At 35.2% G+C, this 23,457-nt stretch overlaps 1 protein-coding gene across 3 annotated transcripts in view; it reads left to right on the forward strand.

The window, feature by feature from the left end:
* The window catches only part of LOC126853938 (acetylcholine receptor subunit alpha-like 1), a 121,579-nt gene that overhangs the window by 45,152 nt on the left and 52,970 nt on the right, over positions 1–23,457 (forward strand). For all 3 annotated transcript variants that reach the window (XM_050600153.1, XM_050600154.1, XM_050600155.1), the window contains one exon: positions 7,321–7,596. In XM_050600153.1, coding sequence (XP_050456110.1) covers positions 7,339–7,596 — 258 coding nt within the window. In that variant the 5' untranslated portion in view covers positions 7,321–7,338. The remainder of the gene's footprint in view (positions 1–7,320; positions 7,597–23,457) is intronic.

A 23,457-nucleotide genomic window follows, 5' to 3' on the forward strand; every position in this document is an offset into this window, starting at 1 on the left:
CAGTATCGAATTAATATATGTAAAAAAAAACAATAAAATATCACGCGACAGACGTATGCGCGTGAGAATTTTCAGCTTGAAAAATATCAGCAACGATCGACTGCGAAAAGATGGCGCAGAAAAATTTTTCTTTTCTTTTTTAGATGCGCGATGAGCACTTTCACGCCATCATTCGCACGATATTATTCGTGTTCACTAACAGCCACGCCATTTGAATAATTACAAGTCATAAAGTGCAGTATTTGTCACTTGTGGTGCGCTAAATTACAACGGCGAATTCTTGTCATTCTCTGAGAGAGAGAGAGAGAGAGAGAGAGAGAGAGAGAGAGAGAGAGAGAGAGAGAGAGAGTCGAATTTTGTAACAAGAGGGAAAAAAAATCACGAGCGACGTATAATAACTTGGTCTTCTCTTTTCTCGTCACTTTTCTTCTCTCCCTTTCTCTCTTCTTTTTTTTTTAACTTTGATTAACGGTGCGCGAATATGATCGCGGGCGCGCAGTTCCCAAACGGCAAGGAATGGATTTACATCGCGCGGCAATCCATTTTCGATAGCTCGGTCGAAAACGTATGGCTGCGAGTATTTCCAATGTACAATGTAATATCGAAGCCGGCGAGCGATTGATTTTTCGATACGCACATACACAGATACATATACGGGTCTTTTAGGCGAGTCAGCACTCTATGCGCCAACAAAAATGCTTTAATCGAAAATTTATCGCTCATGGGAATCTAGTAATAATTCATAATCTTCTCGTACGCTTGGAGTATCATTTCGTAATTGAATACATTACACTCCGATAGATTTAATCCTATCGACACATTTACGGGGAAGAGGGAGAAGAGAGTACTGTGTGTGTAAACGATGCTGTACAATAATATTTTTGCAAAAGACTAAAAGACTGTTAACTGAATTGTTCCCTGATATGAGACGAATAATAATTTCACGGCGATTTCGATATATATCGCGATTTCTCTCTTGGCGCGACGTTTATAATCTCGCGGATAGTTATAGCTGTCGTTATGTAACTTTGGAGACCGGATATATTCCGTCGGCTGCGATTTACGAGTGATGAACATGTCATGGATCCCGGACGGTATCGTCTCAGTGACTGAAACGCTTAGTAGAGAGTAGATGTACAAATCGTCGCCTGGCATCGTGGGACAATTCATTTTCCGTCGATTTATCCGAAAAGCCCGTTGATAGCGAAGACTCGCGATGGGATGGAACGCGAAAGAGAGGGAGAGAGAGAGAGAGAGAGAGAGAGAGAGAGAGAGAGAGAAAGAGAAAGACATGAAGAGGAATGGGAGCGCACAATTGATTTCTTTCCCACCGTCAACCCCGTTCGCCCCTGCCCTTCAAGCGTTACACGATCCATAACCCGCACGGCTCGGCCAGAAACGAGCCGGATGAGAGTGCCGTAAATTCCGCGAGCGCTCTAAATTAAGCCGCGTCTCGTCGGCTAAAGAGAGGTATACGAGGTTGTAAAACGATAGAAAACCGGCGCTGATTTTATTGTCAGTCCGGTCGTCCTCCCCCTCCTCTCCCCCCCCCTCTCTTCTCTCCCGACTTAGGTGTTACTCTTTTTCTTTTTGTTCTCTACAAATGTACCTACTTTCGTCTTTCGTGGCTTGCAAAATGCAATTTCATGCAACATGAAAATCTCCATCATGCGTTTAAAAACGTGGGAATAAAATTGCATTAGCGTGGAAAAGTAATAGTACGCTTTTAAAAATAAAAATTTAGTTACGAAAAATTGAATTATATGTCATTTTTTAATGTATAATACTTCCACGTGATTTAATCAAAATTCTCTCTTATTTCCTATTTGCTTCATGTCTAAAATGCAACGTTCGCAAATCGGTTCAATTTATCATTTGGCTTTATCAAGCATCGTACGATATACTGTATATATATATATATATATATATATATATATATATATATATATATATATTCAAAGATTGCATTGTATCTTCGAATATTGAAACTCTGCGAATCTCCTTCTGTAGTAAACTCCATAGATATGTATCGAAATATGTATATATATCTTGCATTGTGCTTTTCATATTTTAAGCATGAGAGTAAAATTATATCATGAGTTGTGAACCTTTGAAAAAGATATTTTTTTAAAGATTTAACAACAATGCATTGAATATGAAAGAATACAAAGGATTTCTATCAATGTAATGAATATTTAAAATATTAATTCGAGATCCCAAGATTCTAATCGGATCTAATTTATCAGCAATCTCGATATTTGCGCTAAGTAAAATCGATTGAAAATTGTTAGAGAAGCTATAATTAAAATTAAAAAGCAAGTATGTGAAAGACGCATCCGGTATATATATATATATATATATATATATATATATATATATATATGCGTACATATAGAAATTCAATACTATCTCTGGATATTGAAACTCCGCGATTTTCTCTCTGCGACGCGACAAAATACCGCTCTCGTTCTCTCTTCATATCGGATGGGTCTCTATCCAATCGTCTGCCTCTCATTCCCGTTGATTCATCCAATGGGAAAGGAAATAGACAGCCGGTCCAGCCGATACAGTTCCGCACCGGGTGCATAATAGTCTAGTTAGTTGGTGCAGTCGGTACCAGATTCGATTAGCCTCGTTGCAGTTGCAAGAGCTGCGTGGCAGCTTTAAACGATAAAGCGATACGTTTGAACTACGCTGCATTACGTTCTTCTTGTTTGTATGGGGAAGAGACGTACAACCTAGAAAATATTTCATAAACACATTTACGAAGTAACTATCTTATATAGCTTATATTGCTTGCTCTGAACCCATCGCGCAGAGTATTATTTATTGTTATATTATATTTTTTGAATGTCACGCGTCTATTAATCCTTGCTACTTCCATTAAAATTTTTTATTAACGAGAATAATATATTCGGAAAACGTGTATGTGTGCCAATGAAAAAAAGGAAAAAATATCGCCATTATGTATTTTACGAGAGATATAGCCTTCCATTTTTATTCTTAAAAATAAGTGTTTTAATATTTTAATATATTATCAATTTAACAAAATTTCATACACGTAGTAATCATATTTTATTATTTTTACTTCAATTGTAATTTTCGATCATTTTTCGAAGTTGATTGTATTTTACTGCAGAAGAACGAATTATATCGCATTTTTTCTAACTTGCACATACTAAGAATATATGGATTTCTAACGAGAATATTTAAATTTTTAATTTAGCTATTTAAATTTAATTAATTTTGGCACAAGAAAAATCTATTGAGCGATTTTAAAACGTAACTCTTTCGAATGTCGATAAAGGTTCCGCGATGCCAATTTCGCGAAACGTGATAAATTATTACGTCGGCCAGCAATATGTCATGCTGCCAGGTAGTTTAACGTCTCGTGGTGGACGTAATACATTTTTCTCCATTTTTCGATGTATGTCGACCGTCTATATCGCCTGTCGTTAACCCCGCTATGCAGACATCGCTTTTCCATTCGGCGCAAACTTGTATGAATCGTTCGCAATCCGTTGATCATTTACAACTCGCATCGCATGTAAAAGTCGGAATTACAACTTTCACGCAAAAGTCGGTCGAAAAAACGACACTACCGAATGAGGAAGACGTTCATGGATCGCGCAAAAACTTTCGACACGTTTGCTTGGCCTCCTTCTATCGCGCGCCGATTTGTATCCTTCGTATGGATAACGGTCTGCCATTTGTTTCTGATTGTATACAGACTGCTGCACTTAGCGTTATCGTCTGTAGCAGTGCTGAATTTTTTGTTTCTCTTCTTTTCCTCGGAACAGGTCCATTTCACCGTATCGTGTTCATCACGCAGAGTTTTAGTTTTGTCGAGCTGTATTTTGTCGGCAACTAGGTATATGTATTTTTTAAATTGCTTTACAAACGAGTTTGACGCGTTTCAAAATATGATAATTTAACAGTGAACCATATATATATATATTTTATATATTGTTTTTTTTTCATTGATAAGAATGAAGATAGAAAGATACTTCTTGCCACAATGTAATGCTGATATTCTCTCTCTTTTTTTTATTTCATTAATTTTACGTAGAACATAATACATCTTGTATGTATAACGCTATGTTTATTTCATGAGAAAGAAACAGATACTGTTGACGTCAGAGTCGGGATACTTTGTTGTTTGTTTATTTAGTAACTTATCCGAACTTATTCTTATACACAAGCACGAAAACGGAAAACAGCAGTATCACGTTAACATTTCTCAATTATTATTATTATCGTTTTCGAATTGTACGGAAGGATCGATCTAGTTTTGTAAAAGGTATTTTAATCATCCCGATGTTGATCACACACGCGATCTAAGATCACGTAGCTTGTTTTCCGAAGGTACATTGGATGTGCGAGGGAAAGGATGGTTAAATTGATTCGCTGCTTGATCCGGATTGATGGATGCGGCGGCTCATTATTGGTTCCATTATATCCGCTTTCTCAAACCGCGTCCGATCACTGTCGGACAAGCTGTTCGATCGACCTGTCCTTTTATCATGTAACGAAACCGATCATCTGTTATATAGTATATCGTTATCACTAATCGGGGCTGTATACAAGCTGGTTGCACACATATACTTATTGTTAGTTGAATTGGTTTCCCCGGGGCTTTTGGTCAAATGTTAATGAAGACAAGGCAAGGTATCTCCATGGTATCTATTGTTACGTAAATGGTCACGTGAGAATTATCTAAACTTCGGATAATATTTATGTGTAATATTTGCGTATTGAGACTATAATTGTCTTTATAATATAATAATATATAAAAAGGAATATACGTGAATATTTGCAATACATATTTCGTATAAACGCTTGAAAAAGGTGTTTTCGGAAATTTTAGATAACTGCATATTATAAAAAAAGTTAAATGTAATGATTCATTTTTTAATTGGTTATATTTTTTGATTTGTAGTTACTTACGAGATTAATGAAATATTTCAGAACTTTTATAAAAATATTCTTAGTTTCTTAATAATAATAAGAAGGAAGAGAAGAAAGCAGACATATATAAAAACAAATTTTTATAAATTGTATATATATTATCAAGGAATAATATATAAAAAATAATATATAAAAATAATATATTTGTATAATAATATGTTTTCGTTATTAAATAATTTTGCGCGAGTCTAAAATTACATATAAAAGAAAAAAAGATTTTTTTGTTGTCTATATTTTCCTTGGAAGTTTCGATAAAATACATTTTAGAACCTATTTGAACGCTCTTTGTTGCGCCTAAGTTTAAGAAGAGGAGCATCAGAGCGCGAGAAGTTACCCTAATACGACGAAGTAGTCCTTCGAGGCATACGGTTATGCTGATAATAGCGAGGTAGGCGAGGTAGGTCAGCAAAGAAGCGATAAAACTTCCTCGAGAGCTTCTCTTCTTCTCTGCCTTTTTCTGACACAACAATGTCGTTCAAGCCTCCTTTATGGGCGACTACGCTCCTCGTCACGGGTAGTAAATGACTTGATCTACCAGCCGACCGGTTACATCTTACGATGGGACAGTGACACGCTTCAGAAAAGTTAACGTCGACCAAGTATTATAAATAAGAATTGACAGGCGACATTCGCGATACATTCGAGATAGAAACACGGCTTCCCGTCGCGATCTCGTTAACATACTTTAGAAATATGGATGATACGTAAAACACGCCAAATTGCCGCAACAAGTTTTTTTTTGCGTGATTCACGAGCGAACAGTTTGCTCTTGCATCGATCCTTTCTTTGCAGAATAATCGCGCGCGATCTTGTGTGATGAACTAGGGCTTAATCCATTATTTTATAACGTGATATTAAGTTATCATATAATTACGCATTATGAGAATAATTGAATGAATTGTAAATTAAAAAATAAACATTAAAACAAATTAATTAAAAATAATATATCCAAGAATAGGAACGGACAAATAAATAAATTTAGCGCGAGAATTAACTATGGTCGACAACTTTGGTACGTGAAATCGATAGATGGAAGAGAAAATGTTAGTTCGTGCAAATTCTCGATAGGAATATCAATAAACAAATAATCCATAAGCGGATACGGCAGAGTTACGATTTTATTTTACGATAGAATATTTCATCCCTCTCGGCTTCGTAACTGCCAGTAATTTTCTCGAATAATCCATTTTACGATCAAACCTGCATTATAACAATGGATCAAAAGTTGCAAACACTCGCGTATTATCCGTATCCTAATTTCTTAACGACACGGAATCGAGCGTGAAAAGCGGGCTAATTGTGAAGTCGTTTTGGTTCTTATTCCAAATAAGATTTATATTCGCTCGTAAAAGAGCATTCCTTTGGAATTATCTGGTTTTTTTGGCGATACTGCCTTTTTTCATTTTACGCAAAATGCATCGTAAAACTTATAACTATTGATCGTCTATCATCGTTCGTGAGTGATGTCGTCTTATTATATTTCATGGAATATTTATATATTTTTTTTTTCGATTATTTTTTTCGATTATTTTTAAATAACGATTTATTGTAAGTCTCTCAGTACACTGTCAAACTGTGAAATGAAGTATAGAAAGTGAAATTTGTATTCCTTCATGAAATTGCCCTTTAAATTTATTTTACATTTATTTTTTGCTCTTCCTCGAGATTTTACATCGAACAGTCATTTTTCAAATTATCGGCTGTGAAAGGTTTTGCCGAAGAAAGTTTTCATTTATTTATGTGAATCATTTTTATTGATTTTTTTACAGTCTTCCAAATAATTTATTATTTTTGCGTGATATTTAATTTAATAGTGATGGTATATGCATATTCAGTGTTCATTTTTTATTTAAAATAAAACTTTATTTTTGATTTGAAAAAATTTTGCTAGATTTGAAGGGAGTTTTTAATAATAATAAATATATGATTTTCTCTTTTTCGATATATTAAATATCTTGACAGTTTTACTAGTACATTAGTACTGATATGTCAGTAAAACTGACATTATATAAATTCATTTATATTGATTTATAATTGATTTATATAATATTCGTAAAAATAAGGCATAAAAAAAAAATTTTTAATTACTGCCGACTTTTTTTTTTATTTTGTGCTGGAGGAGTTGCCGAAATCATTCTATTTTATCACGAAAAAGTCCTTCTTACAATGTAAAACAATCGCAAGATAATTAGTGCACGAGATGAATTTTTGGCTTTCGCGCAAAAGAGAGAAAGAGAGAAAGAGAGAGAGAGAGAGAGAGAGATCAACAAACTCTGCATTCTCCTTCTCCTACAATGTTCAACATCACTACGAGGCATGCATTACAAAGGGATACGTAATTTATTGTTAAAGGGGTGGACAAGGCGTACGATGCTTAGGGATGCTTGGACGAACGACGGTGGGAAAGGCTGGTGGCGATGGTGGTCCAGGTTGGGCGGATTGCTGGCGATGGCGGCAGCCATATCCTGTCTCGTTGCCCCGTTTCCGGGCGCCTCGGCCAATCCGGAAGCGAAGCGTCTCTACGATGACCTGCTGTCGAACTACAACCGCCTCATCCGCCCTGTTGGCAACAACAGCGATCGCCTCACTGTCAAAATGGGACTACGCCTCTCCCAGCTCATCGACGTCGTGAGTAGACCCCACTTAACCCATTATACCGTCGCATGAATAGCGTTTATACTCTATATAGAGTAGGCTGCATCCCCGTCTCCGATTCGGGGATGCACGCCAAATATGTGGAGCAAGAGTACTTGCTTGTGAAATAGTCCAACATGTTTCATCGATTGGCTTCAAACTATCAAATGAAACGATATCCTTTGCGTACAATTGTTCTTTTTAACAAAGCACGATGAAGCACAGGTAATGAATTTAAGCGTACATATTAGGAACATATTTTATCCTCACTTTCTTCCTCTCCCTGTGTTTTCATTTTTTTTTTCCGCGTCATTCGAAATTATGTCGTAAAAACATCGCGTGCATGAATGCGTATATTTTGATTGTGTATTTTGAACCGCGTCCTCTACGCGTTATTATAAAAGAAAATATTTTCCTCTAGCATTGTATTTAGAGAGAAGACGATTTAGAACTTTCAATTTATAACATATAATTTTAAGACCATAAGTGATGTATACAATTCCCCGTGTCAAGTTTTGATGAAATATGCATGTGTTGCATCAATTTTACTAACTCCATTCTCAATTTATATAATCTGGATTATACCGCGCCACTCAATTTACTCAATATTAATATATATGATGCAAATATGAGACAAGGCACGAAGCTTCCTTCCTCAACTGGGAACATACGGAACGGATTTTATTATAATTCAAATTAGAAATTCGAGCTATTTATAAAGCATCTAATTTAAATAATTTTTTTAACGATCTCACAGAAAGCAGAATATTTCACAACCATTTACTCTTTATATTTAATGTGTATCTCTTTTCTCATTATATATTTTGGTTACTATGATAAAGATAAATCATTACAATGTAGAACAGAAGATATTTTGCAACTAATTATATCAAATTATATGTGATACAACACGGTTAATAACAGACCACAAGTGACAAGTTAGATTTTATTTTAAATGTGAGATATATATGAACAATTGATTTTCTCGAAATCGCAAATACACAATCTTAATCGAATAATCATCACGTGATTTCGTTTATGTCATGTTTCGCGTTCATCCGAAAAGACATTCAAATGGTTGCAACGTATGGAATATGGATTATGTGCTTGATGTGTGACCGATAACGGGTGTCCACGTACTTGCGGCGATAAGTTGGATTCCGGGAGTTCCTATGCCGGAAACGGATCTAATTTACAAGCGAAGGGATCCGTGGCACTCGAGCTATTAATTGCCATAATCTGATCGTCAGCAATCAATCGCATCTCGACGAGGAGCACTCGAAACTAAACGTATACGTAGGCGCGCACCTACACACACGTATATGTGGGCGAGTGCATCTCAATGTGTTAGAATTACGTTGATTGTCCCCCCCCCCTCCCTCCCTCCTCCTCCTCTCCCTCCCCATTGTCTCCCACGGTTATTACATTCGAGTTACATGCCCGCGACTCGATTTGAATTTCGGCAGTAATTGCCTCGATCATGGATCTCTATCGACTAATACGCGTTTCTGTCTAAACCATAATTAATTTGTTTTCGACTGGGTGCTTACTGCCGTGCATTATCGATGCAGAAATCATTGAATGCGAATTTGGTGCAGATAATGTTATCGAATCAAAACGTAATAAGCACTTGATTTCAAAAATAGAGATCGTCGAGATCTACCATTGTTGCCGTTTAATGAATCAAATTGATTTCTTTAAATTTTTTTCGATCATTTAACAGTCATGCTTACATTGTATTCAAAAGCAATTAATCCGATTTTAATGCCTTATTTTATTACTATTTGAGATAACAGAAGAATTTTTTTGGCATGATTATTAATTTTTAGAATAAAGATATTTATTATTTGTAAAAAGAATATTTTTGAAGAAAGATATGACTGTTAAATAATTATTTCATTTATATTTTTATCATATTATACACTTACATTAGACGATCTATAATTTATGATAAAATTTAAAATATTTTATTTAGAATTTTCAATTTAAAATTTCATACATTTGTAATTTATATAAATAGTTTCTCAATTTTCTCTTTTATCAACGTTTTATCAACGAATTATAAATCATCTGGAGTGGACTTTAAAACATATACTCTATGCTATTGTTTAATGAAGTAGAACTTTCAACATTTGAATGCTTTAATACGCGTCAACAATTTTAAACAAAAATTTGTACGATTTCTTGTTGCAATAATTGCTAAATACGAACGGGAAATTAATCGGTTTATAATAGTTGCCCGTCTACGTCTGGGTTTATATAATGATTCACTCGAAACGTGCGGCGCACGTAACTTTTCACTGATTGAAAATCCCGTGGCGAGACGTAAATACTACTTAATTACTGCGATGGTACGTGCAACGAACTCGCGTTCATTCTGCAGATATCGTCTATAGAATTTATGAAACAATTGTTGGCTTCGGATTTCCAACGAAGGCTAGCGTGAGAAATAATGAATGCATACTTTCGGTGTCGCATTATCTAAAGCAATCGCGATATCGGAAGCGCGATACTCGAAGCTCGATAAACGACGATTAAAATCGGATAGCTCGCATGTTTTCGATCTCACGTGCGGCGACGTACTTGTCGTGCAAAACTGCCAACGCCCACTTTTCACAGCTAGCGGCACGATAAAAGCTGCAAAATTCGATCAATAGTCAGAGGCTAACTGAACGATTGTTTCCTCACACAAGTGTCTGTTTATCGCGAGCGAAAGAAACGAACGAGAGCATGTTGGGACAAAGAAAGGAAATGAGAGCTTTTTTTTAACTGTCACAGAATCACACTTTGACACTCTAAAGGTGTCGACTAAGTGCTTCGAATTTGCTTGTTTGAACGTACACTTGACATCCCTGTCTTGTTGTAATTACCGTTGCGATTATCAATTTTCCTATCAAATAGAGAATTATTAATTATTAATATAAAATTTTTAACTATATTTGATAAAAAGTAATCGTCATCGAAAAGGAAATAAATACAGGTAAATGAAATATATTTTTTATTGATTGTTTAGTTTGAGAAAAATGATATCGAATATAAGAGAATGTAATTGTTTTTGGAATTAATTTTGGAAGTCACAATATTATCTATTACGTTATCGCGCGATGATTTTGATCGACCTGACTATAAAAATGCAATAGGAATATCTCAACTTTTACACGAATGATAACGCGCATCGAGTAGGAAGAATGCGTGGAATTAATAAATCTATACAAACGACAATGCGGATACGTTAACAGATAATCGGAAGTATAGATCGCTTGGTTCTTGCAACGGAATGATATCCCAGCGGGCTCATAAGAGGACTGATTCCCCGCGCCGTAGTGTTGAACCATTATTTACACGGCCTCCTTTTCAAGGGAGAATCACCTTCTTGGAATCGCACTTGTTCTCCACGGAACATCCACCCCTCCTCTCTCTCTTTCCCGATCCGCTCTTCCGCATCGATTCTACGGGGATTTACGAGCAGCAACACAACAGCAGGCAGCGAGATTGACTTTTACTTCCGTGGAATGGATGCAGCTCGAAATCACGCGCGTTTTTCTTTTCCCTCTCCTGACCACTTTCTTTCTTTTTTTTTTTTTATTATCGCGAAAGAATTTTCCTGTTGTTGGCGAAATGTGAATCGCGAAAACTCGAAAGCTTTTATTTGTCAAACGATAAATTGCGCCTTCGATCAACCCGCATTACGAGCTTGCAGAAGTAACGGTTGTTATTAAATCAATACTTTGCACCAAGTATAATCAAAATGACGTTCCTTGTTCATGAGGTTGTTGAATACATCTTATATTTGTTTGTGCAAACAATTTCTCTCTTATTTGTCTCCCTTTTAAGTCTTTCTATACAACTTGTCTTCAATTTCTCCTTCTAATTTAATTTTCTTTCTTTTCTACAGTTCTTGTAAACTGTAAGTTGCGATATAAATCATTTGCACTATGTAATGTTATTTATCGAAATTATTTGGTGAATAAATGCGCGTACGTTTATTTCGCAAAATGTAAAATCATTAATATATTTATTGTCAGCGTGACCCATTATTAATTTCGCGATCAATCGTAATCGTTTGGATCGAGTCGAAACGCGTCGCATCAACTATTGCCGAATCGGCAAAATTGTCGATCAGCTGTCGTCGATTACGCGTTTGATTGCATCTGATCTATTTTTGATCGACATTTTAGCGCACGCGTTTCGCGATAGATGCATAACCGAAGTGGATGTATCCCAAGAGTTGTTATCACAATTTTTATTTGACAGTCGAGTTGTTTATATTTGCGGTGCACCGTGAACAAGAAATGCCTTTGGCATCGGCTTTTCATTTCTTCTAATTAAACGAGACTTGGACGATGTTACGAAACTGAAAACTGGAGCGCACGTCCGCACGTCGTTCGGAAATTCTGCGCGCGTCTTACTTTTTCGAGCGCCAAGTAGCGAGAGGATTTATGATGAGTGGCGATTATCGATTGCACCGCGATCATTATTCCCGTTGGAAGGCGCACTTATCTTCGCCACGCCCGTAAGGAGCTTTACTACTTTTTACGCGAAAAATATCGTTGCCATGCAGACATTACTTTGTGCAATTTTACGCAAGAAATTTCGAATCAAGATAGCGCCGATATTTACGTTATCCTGGAATAAAATGAATTGAGAATACAAGAAATTCAATATAAATTAAAATGAATCAATCAAATGATACAATCAATCCTTTTACAAACATATTAATGTTATTCACTGTTTTTAATGTACAGAAACATACAAGTTGAAAATATGTGTATTTACACATAATTTGTTATCAATAAATGTTAAATCATTAGACTTTCGTAGCATGTTTCATTACGAGAGACGCAAAAATGTTATATTTTATCTTCTATACAATTATTAAAAAGTCAGATAAAACTAAATTAAAAATAATGTTGACATTGTTTTCTTGCTCACTATATGCAAAATATTTTCAGCGAAATATTATATAATAATAAATGAGCATTTTATATAAATTTGTCTTTTAGTTACACGCGATACATAGAAATCAATCAAAATCTTTTCAATCGTTAGGATGATATGCTAAAATTATTATAAATGTTTGGAAATTTTATATAATTTACGAGGATTTTATATTATTCTTATTTTGAGTATTAATTTTTTATTAATGAGAATAATTTAATAAATTCAGTATAGCAACTTAAATTTATGGGATTTGATTACGCAGATTAAATCCGACAAGCCGAGGATTTTTAATCAAATGTTGTTTGGGACCGCAACATTATGTAATTGAGACATGTCATGTACTTTATTCACACAGTAATTTTATACATCTATAATTTCCATATCGTAGATGTGGGTACAATATTAATAGAAAAAGATACAAAGTTGCACATATATTTCTCACTTAATATACTTTTAATTAATTAATTATATAATTAATTAATTATATAATAGATGTGAGCACAATGAGATATTATATTGAATTCTAAATAAAATTCATTTTACATAATTGCGAATATACTGTTTATAACAATTAACGGTTTTTAAATATATCTGGAAGAAGAGAAGAAAAGGAGATTAATAAGCGTAATAGTTATTTATCCGAATGCAATTTCGTTTAAAAGCAAACGAGAATTTATACGATGCATCATGTCCGACATTATTATTATCTCTAACTGCGAAATACGAATAGTATTTGAAATATCTTTTATTTTCCAATTATATGGATGTTTTTCACAGACTTTCAAATAGCCTTGCGTTGATTAGTGTCTCAAACGAATTAACTGGCGTAAAAGACAGACGGTGCGGCGTCCGCTTCTTCTTTCACGTGCTCGTGTTCTGTTTCACAAGTGTCAATTAAGGTGACTCACTTTACGTAATCAGGGATTACAAATTCGCTTTTCTCGGGTTTCTCTTTTCTGTCGAGCGGCGAAATAAATCTCATCGCGTCTTGAAAGGAGAACGCCGGCGACGTGGTTGGTCCTTAAGGTTTGCGTTACAGGGGGATCGCGTTGCCTCGTCGTTATCAACTGCCACACGATAACGAAGACACGTTTTTGCTCGTTAAGATCATCGCGGAAGAAAGTTTTTTTTATTAATGATTCGACATTTTATCCCCTCGCGGCGTTTTGCCTTCGTGGCAAAGACTCAAAAAAATTCCTGAATTTGCATATTATTGAGGTCTGTATAGATAACTGTATAGATGGTAGGCGCGATGCCTACCATCAATTATTGCGATTAAACTGCGCGATAATGTACTGTCATGGTGAGGATTTTTAATCCGATAATAAATGACGCTACATTTTATCTTAATAGCATGAGGGAAGCACGTTCAAGTATATATTTTTCATTCTTTATCTTCCTACTCAGTAGAGAAAGATGGGTAAAGGATTATATGAAGAAATTCGTAAATGATGAACTTCAGCGATGTTCATTCTTTTTCACATTTTAGAAAATAACTAGCTTAAAGATTTCAACAATTGAGAGTTATGACTATCAACTTTCTTTATTATAAAAACACTTATATGACTATATTAATATAATATCTGAATATATACTTTTAATTTTAAATATTTAAAATATTGTTGGATTTTATCTTTTGTGTGTGTATCTGCATTTTAAGTTTACTAGATATACTTAATTTTTATCATTTCATGTGCTCTCAAAATTATTGAATAGCCTTCTCGGAAGATTGTGTGGTCGTACCTCGAGCGAGATTGAACTAGGCCATTTACATGCCGAGATAAATCCGCTTTCCGCGGATCAAATGTTCGAAGTCAATATATTTTCGATTACCATGCCGTACCTCTGCCCCGTGTCTGCAAAATTGATGATTCTTGCGGCAGGATCATTGATTCCGGAGAATAATCGTTTTCGTCCTTGTTTCCGGCCACCGCCAGTAGTAATTAAATCTCTTATAGTTTTCGCAGGCCATCGGTTCCAATTGCTGTAACTACCACCGACCGAAACTTGGTACTGCGGTTGCCGTTGCTTTCAGCGCAAAAAAAAAAAATCGTCTCTCACCGCAAGTGAGAGGCGAGCCCGCAGTTACCCCGTGACAATGAAAATTGGTTAGCCCATTTTCTAGACATTCAGTGCGCCTTTTCTATATCGGTTCATTTAATTGCACGCGAATAACCGTGCCGAGGTTAATCGCTAAACCGCCATAGTTCGAGGTCGTCATTAGAGACGAGTGCGCGTTGAAAAATTAATTTCTTTTGTTTCTTGGATTTGAAATTATTATTTAATGCGACGCGTAAATATATTCTCTTATTTAATAGTGTACAAGATATTAAACCTGCGAAATTAACTTGCTATTGCGAACTAAGAAACCTGCACGATATTATTTTAAAAAGTTGTTTATAAAATATTCAAAAAATATGTTGCAACATAAATAAAAAATATTTCTTTGATGTAAATAAATTTTTCCAAACATTTTAGTTTTCGCATTATCATGAAAATACATTTTAATAAATACGAACAAATAGCATCTATGATTATTATAATGATCAATGCATTTTTCGGATGTACGATTGAACGTGCATTTGTGTTTAGCTCAGCAAGTAATGGTTTTCTTCTTCATTACCGAGTGCCTCCGGTAATTAAATTTCCTTTAATTTTCACAAGTCACTGATCTCGTAATTCTAATAATTAAGTTTCTTTCTGTTCCTACGATTTCTAGTCGAGTGGACGTTCAATAATGTGTTTCAATGGACGATATGATTAATCTGACAAGTGCTGTCACTGAATCCGTGCTATTTCCGTATTATCTATTGTACTTTATCGGCACAGAAATTGCTTTATCAAAATCTTTAACAACACGTTAAAATACAGCATAAAATGAATGCGATAATTTAATGACTAGTGATTTATTTATGAATATAATAATTTTGAAAGATACGTATGTATTATATGCCACGCGCAACAGTAACACCGAAACATATAATTCTCACATATATATATATATATATATATATATATATATAGTGTGTGTGTGTGTGTGTGTGTGTGTGTGTGTGTGTGTGTGGTTACGAATATAGCTATAATATGCTTTTAAATGACATTCTGTATATGCGTGTATTAGAAATTGATGACGGTACGATTAATGATCTCATGGCAGCACGAAATTTAATACTACTGATAATTGAATTCCCTGTAATGGCATATATTTCGTTGTGTTAATAATACGAGCAGTTCGGCTTTAAACATCTAGGGATCTCCGGTTTGTCCGTTGTATGCATTTAATCGAAATAAAGTTCGATAACCCTCTAGGGCGGAATCTACGAAGATGATTGAATTGGAAAGGAATTGTATATCGGATTCGTAACTGACGCGCGGATTTCAAGGAAAAAGATCACTTTTGTCAATACATTTCTTGATCAATCCGAGCAGAAATTTTATCTGTTTACATGCCGCATTCTCGAATCGAGATTAACTTGATATAACGATTAAATAACGTTGACGGATTATGAATAACAAGAATTGATGTGATGAAAAAGTAGGTTTATTACGTTACAAAAGTTAATAATATTGTTGCCTTACTTCTCCTGCGGTACACTGATATCTAAAAGGCGAATATGTATTAAAAAGCTTTCTTGATAGATGAGTTTCTTATATGCGTTCGGGGTGTCCTATTTTCTGGATTATAGGAATAATGAAATTAGGTGCCTTCTCTCTCAGGCTTTGCCGCAACGTCTTACGTCACCAGTTAACAGGAAATCCACTTTACTTCTTGTCGTGTCATATTGCATTAAGATTTGCACCTCGATATAGATGTTACTCGCGAGAATAGATAAAATAAATCGCGTTGCTGGCTAATAGAATCTCCAAGAAAACACGATCGATGTTCGGAACAGATCTGTAAAACATCTTTAGAGTAGAAAGTCCTTTAATCAGGAATTGAGTTATATTTTTATAATTTTTTTGGATTTTAAATACAGTGAAAGATTTCACTGTTACAGTGAAAGAAATATGTATGCATTGAGTTAAGTATTGGCTACTAATTAACTTCTAGTGTATTAATGTATTCTATAGAATTTTGATTTATTTATACTTTTATAAAACATCGATATATAATGTCGATTCTTAGAGAAATTGAATAATATTTACTTTTATTAACAGACTCAAATGATATTTACTTCTTATTTATGCGTTGCAGTCTTCGCGAACAAAGCCACTGGCGGACGATTTATCGATGCGAGACGGCATACGCGAGATCAACCTGTTTATTACAGCATCGCGGTAGGTGCGACGTTCGAGAGAGGGAGGGGCGGGGGAGGATTCGCATTTAAAGGATGCCAATTTATGCGCCGGGCTGATGCTAAGCAACGGCACGTAAAATCCGGGACGCTCGCGAATGCAAATGACCGTCAGGGGCTAATGATCGGGGCACGGAGCTGAGAGAGAGGAAAGCAGAAAGAGAGAGAGAGAGAGAGAGAGAGAGAGAGAGAAGGAGAAAATGCTAAAATTGAGAATGCCTTGTCGGACGGTCACGTAACGCGAGATCAACCGTTCATGTAATCCGGCCATTGCTCTGCGGAATGTGGATGGATGTTTAAAGCGCGTCGCACCAAGCGCCTCGCTCAAAATCGTCCAATTTGGCCGCCGAACATCTGCCCGCGCGCGGCCTGTTAAAGCCATAGAGAATTTAATTATCCCAGCTGTCCTATAGTAAGGGGCTGGAGGGAGAAAAGGAGATTACTCTCGTTCCGTAGAATCCCGTGGTCGTTCGTCCGCATCCTGCCAGCAGCGCCGATTTGTTACGTACTTGATATAGCTGCTTAAAGTCTCTCTCTGGATCGCTGTCATTCTGTGATATATCGGAGAGCTGTCATTGATAATCACGGCGGTGCTTCGCGACTATAGGTTGTCTGAGTTTAAGCGCTGGTCTGAGGTGTGTCATGTTCAAGAGAATTGGAATTGGAAATTAATATTTCCCGAGTAATATATTTGTCTCGCGCCGCGCTTTCTGACTAAGTCTATTGTCAGATTAAATTGATTTTGATAAGTTAAAGTCAATAAGAAACATTGATTTCTTGCAGTCGTTCTTTTATATATATATATGCATAAATCGATATCGATATCGATAAATGTGTAGCAAAGTTTTATTACGATATCATCAATATAAATCTAATCAAAATCAATTTTTACATAGCGTTTACTTGCCTTCGAATGAATTTTATATCATTATAATGATTGCTTTTTTATAACAATCAAATTTTAGATTTCTCAGAGAATTATATATTGCTGGTATATTTTCTTTGTTTATGTTTTAGATATATTTCAATATACGCTCGATACGTTATACATATACATAACTGTCGTACGTTGTCATCCCGCGGATATATGATATAATGCTGGCTAAGAAAAACGGCGCGTGACTCGCATCAAGTATCACCAGGGAAAATTTTTATTCGTCTCACGCACAACGGCAAAATGTGCGGATGCGTTAAATATAAATGAAGGTCCGATATGAAGGTTGGTTAACCCGCGGCGGCGTAGAGGCTTTCAATGTTTGTGCGACCTCGACAATCCCGAAGCCCGCCCCCTTCAGCACCCTGTAATAATCTCCACGGATTTACGAGTCGTTCCATTCGAGAATCACGTCAGCTTATATGTGGAATTATGTCGCGCCGCAGGATTATGGTTTTATAGATGCGTGGAAAACGCAAAGCCGTGACTTTTGCGTTCCTCACGCGCTCTCGCACATTTTGTCGAGAAAAATCGCATGCAAAACACGCACTCACGATTATCGATACGTGATGGATTATCGATGGATACCGGACAGATCTGTGACATATCGATGTTTTTTGAAATTTTCTTTGTATATTTAAGATTACAAAGAACGCGAAGATTATAATTCCCAAATATATATAATTACTCGGTATTGAAGGGGAGATGTATGATTTTCTTTTCGCGCCTTTTTGATAAGAGCTACCGTATTGAAATTACACACGCACAATCACTCTTTTCCATGCCAGCTACTGCAAAGATTATAGCTATAACGTGAATGGAAAAGTTGAAGAGGATGAAGCAGCTTCTTTCTCGAAGGGAAAAGTAATAAGATCGCGTTACGATGCATTAGCTCCGAGCGGATTAATACGCAATTTTCCTCGGTGCAACTCCATCAGATATAACTTTTCGTGTCTGAGGGCGCTCGGTGGACCTTTTCCAATTTCCTGTTGTAGCTCGCCACAGGCGAATATAATCTGGGGAAGAGATATAATATCTACAGTTACATAGGATATTTTGCATAAACACGTCGGTTGCATAATTTGAAATGATATTGTATGGAAGATATTAAAGTAAAAGAAAAGTCATTTACGAAAGAAACTTGGTTTGCTTTGTTCTCCTTGAATTCAGAATGTACTTTTCACAACATTTCCCTTTCTCTCTCTTTTTTTTTTTCTCTCTAATATTTTAAGACCTGCAGTTTATTTTTCCATATAAAGCATCTTATACCTTCCCGTATAAAAGGCAAGTGTGGTTTCATTGTAACGCACAGCTGCGTTGAAAAAGAAAAAACGGAGACACACATTAAAAATAAAAGCAGCGGCATATCTCAATGAGATTTTTTCAACGGGAGATTATTTCTTAAAAGTTACAAAGACGAATAATGAATTAAAAATAGGAGAGAAAATATTATTGCATAAAATTACTACTAAGAAAAATCAATTTTTCTCGGATAGGCAACGCCTATCTCTATGTTACTTTTGCGTTACTATTATTTGTAGAGTAGAAAAAAGTCACTGCTATATGTTTTTCATAGCCCATTTTTAATCAACTCGCCTCAACTCATCACGGATCTTTTCTCGCACCTTCCTCGCCTACCGTAATCGCATTTTTTTCTACGTATTAAACCAGCACAACCATTTCCTCTTCCTCCTCTCTCCTCCTCTCTCCGCCACTTCCGTTGTCGTCTCAGCGCGCCTGTCGCCCATTTTTCTCCAACTTTTTTCCAACTCCTTTTCCATCTCATAATTCCCATTCTCGTATGGCCGAACAAAGAGGGATGTCCGTTCCTTCGCTCCTTGCGGACGACGAGACAACGCCGTCTGCCCATTGTCGACTTTCTTTTCGCATCGGCTAACTTCCGTTTTCTCCGTGCAATTTTCACCGTTATTCCGTCTTCGCTCGCGTCGCGACGGCCGAGAGAAAATCCGCCGGAGTTGGCGAATACGAGGGGGGGTCCAGGGGAGAAATTAAAAAGACATTGTGCTCTCGCCGGCGGCTGCGGGATCGAAAATCCTTATCCGCGGGATAAGGCGCGCACGAATGATCACCATCTCTCTTTCCTTCCACATTATATCATTTATACACGCCCTCTGTTCTCGGCGTGCTCGTAGGGAATGTGTCGCGATGTGAAAGCACGGATCCATTATAAAATTGTGTATACAAGCTGTTTTTCTCTCCTTCCCTCACCGTATTATATATGTATCTCAGAAGCGGAAAAAGATGAAGCTCGGAAACTACTTTTCTCAAAAGCAGCTTGCAGAAGTGCAGAATGATGGATGACTACATGATAAAATTCACTTTCAAAATTGGTAAGATAGAACGGAGAAGGATGAGCTCAATTAGATTGAAACACGTACGTAAAGAAATAACGTGGATTTATTTAAATTTGATTTTTTTTAACGATTTTTTTTTTTTATAAAATACGAATTGTTTTTATAGATATAACGATTTTCTATTATTACGCGTGATTTAGTTTAATATTGAGCGTCAGAAATAGCGTTAGCATTATTTGATTCTTTTTAACGAAACTCACACGCTCTCTCACAAAGCTCTCACATGATTATTAAATTATTCTTAAAATATTTGTAAATATATGTATATTACGAAGTCTATATGGAAACCTTTTAGCTAAATAGTTACATGCGTGGCTTAATAGAGTCGCCGAATTTCTTTCAAATACACAGCACGTTAATACGTTCCCTGATGGTAACGTACAATGTATAATTTTGTCGAAAATCATACCATACAACGCAATCAGCGAGTATAAACGTCATATTTGCGCGGACGCAAAAATTCCGTTTCAGTCCTTGGCATTTGCATAACCGAGTTTCTGAATCGCTACACGTGTCCGAACTATAGAGCGGAAGTGAGATCGTTGAGCTGTCTGCGCCAGTAATGAATACACGAACATAATTTCATGCCTCGATCACATAATTAAGTGCAGCGAATCGAGATTTTTTGAGAAGTGCACGATATCAGAATTATCTCTTGTTATGTTATACAAATATAAAATATACTGTAAAGCAATTAAAAATGTCATATCGTTCTATAAGCTCAGATATTTATCTTTAATAAAAATTGATTTCTAGAGGTGGTTAATATATAATCAATTATCACGACACAAATTATATATGATTCGTTATTCGTATTTTATTCTATTAATATAAAACGGTTTATTAATAAATTTATAATTAATTGATACACAACAGAGAGAATTTAAAGTGAAAAATGTAAATTATAATGGACGATTTAATCTCTGATTTGACATTCTTTTTGATTTAATTATTTTGTTTAAGCACAATGCATTTTTAACTCATTCTTGGAGATGATTTTTTTTTTATTTTAATCACATTACACTATTACTATCTTTTCAAAGTTAAACAAGAAGATATATATACATACATGAGAACCGATAGGGGTATGCTATCACATTTTTCTACGCTACACATTGACACAAGGGGTCGAATTCCGACTATTTAATTAAATCGGAATAGATTGAGTTAAGTTAAATTAGAATTCGCCTTCATCAATTTTCAGTCGCCGAACTTTGCGGTTGATTCCTGGGGATGGGTAGCCGGCGGCAGTTTTCCGAGAGACAGTAAACGCACGGAGGGCGGTTGTCGGCGTGGTTCGGCGGGTAACACGACATCCGAGAAAAGGGTGGGAAGAGCAAACGCGCAAACAAAGTCTTGCACCACGTTGCGAGAAGGGATCAGTTAATTTGTTAATGAATTTTTAGAAAAGGCCATATACGTGCACATCTCTCTCTTTCTCTCTTTTTCTCTTTCTCTCCTTTTCTCTTTTTCTCGCCACCGTTTTTCATCATAATAATTCGATTTAGTCGTGCTCGACTGTGCGGAGATCGTTTTGTTTACTCACGGATATTAACCATGCTGGAAGGGAAAGGGTAAAACGAAAAAATTAAACATCCGAGAAAGACCGTACGCGATGACGGCAGATCGTTTCTCCACTTCACTTTATTATTATTTATTTATATTTAGCAAAGTTATTATATTTGAAGATTAAAATGTGTTGCTATCAGCGTAGAAACTTTTAAGCGCACTCTAACTGGAAATAAATATTATTTTATATATTATACATATGTGTATAGTTGGTAATAAAAATTTATACAACTCTATAAATAGTAATAGGATGTAATTATATATGCTATTGAGATTAATAAATATTATTTTGTGAGATTAGAGCTTCGTCGTAAAAGTAATATTAAAAATTACATAAAGAATAAAAATTTAATGACCACTTAAATATTTATCGATATATAATTTCTTTAGCGCGCATTAATTTATTCCGATATAAAATGTAAAAAATCTGCTCGCGTAGCGCACCTTCAGTTTTCAAGACGTAAAAAAAGTTTTATATTGTTCCATATTTCTTTGCTCGACTTAAGGCATTTTCGAAACTTCTTTTACAAGAAACTTCAAAACTACTAATTTTCTTTCAAAATCGCGAGAAAGTGCAAATTTTTTCAAAAGACCAGAGAATATAGGTCGCTTTGTCTCTGGTCGAGTTTTTGCGTCGATTTTGCTGTAAAAAAACACTCTGGCAAAAAATACCATCCCTATCGATCATTCACTTTTTCAACGTTATCGGCATAGCTGTCACGTTACTAGGATACGTGATATGCGCATAAACATATTCTCATCATGATTACGTCGGGCATATGCATCGAATTGCAATCATTTGGACATTCATATGTATAATTTAATGTGGCATAACAATACACGGTAAATCGTCGACAAATAATCACGACTGCATCACGAATAAAACTAGCGAATATTTTATTACACGCATGATAAAAAAAATGACAAGTATTGTCAACTTGATAACGCTCGAAATTTTAGTTAAATAAACCGTATTTATATATATATTTTTTTTATAATAAATTGGCCGAAATCTTGATGAAACAATTTTGTATTAAAATTTTTGTATTAAATAAAATACGATGGTAATTGTTTCTTTTTTAAGGGAAAAATGGATAATCTCAAAAGGAAAATTTAAGATTTAACATTAATTATGTAGTATGAGTTGAAAGGTGAATAAAAATAACGTGTTTATATACGACATATTCTTCGGTTTTATATAATAATTGCGGGATAAAAAAACCAATTTGTATAAACATCGGTAAAATAATAATAATGGCATATATACATTATTTCTTCAACAATATCAGCATTATACTACAGTATATTACTGTTATATTATATTACAGAACATCAATATTTTCAAATAAATCGGCAAAAAATGTATTATAAATATGAAATTTTTATATAATAACGAAAATACATCATCCAATATATTTTCTCGCATATCTATAACATGAGAAATTGAATTCATCAAATATATATCGATCAACAAAACGATTGTATAAGTAATTAAAAATAAATTTATATACATTATTTTTTTCTTGTAATCGCAGTTGTCATATTGTTCTAAGCATATTCATGCATTTGTTAAAAAGTTTTCATTATTAATAATATTGAACAATTATTTATATATATCTCTTTTTTTTTGTTTCTTTTTTTTGTATGTAATGGACTCAATGAGAACAATCGTGCGATAAATTATGTGCAATTAATATTAAAACGTACTATTTTGTCTTTTTATGAAGGTAATAATATACTT

Source organism: Cataglyphis hispanica, chromosome 13, assembly GCF_021464435.1.
Source record: "Cataglyphis hispanica isolate Lineage 1 chromosome 13, ULB_Chis1_1.0, whole genome shotgun sequence".
Classification (NCBI taxonomy): domain Eukaryota; kingdom Metazoa; phylum Arthropoda; class Insecta; order Hymenoptera; family Formicidae; genus Cataglyphis; species Cataglyphis hispanica.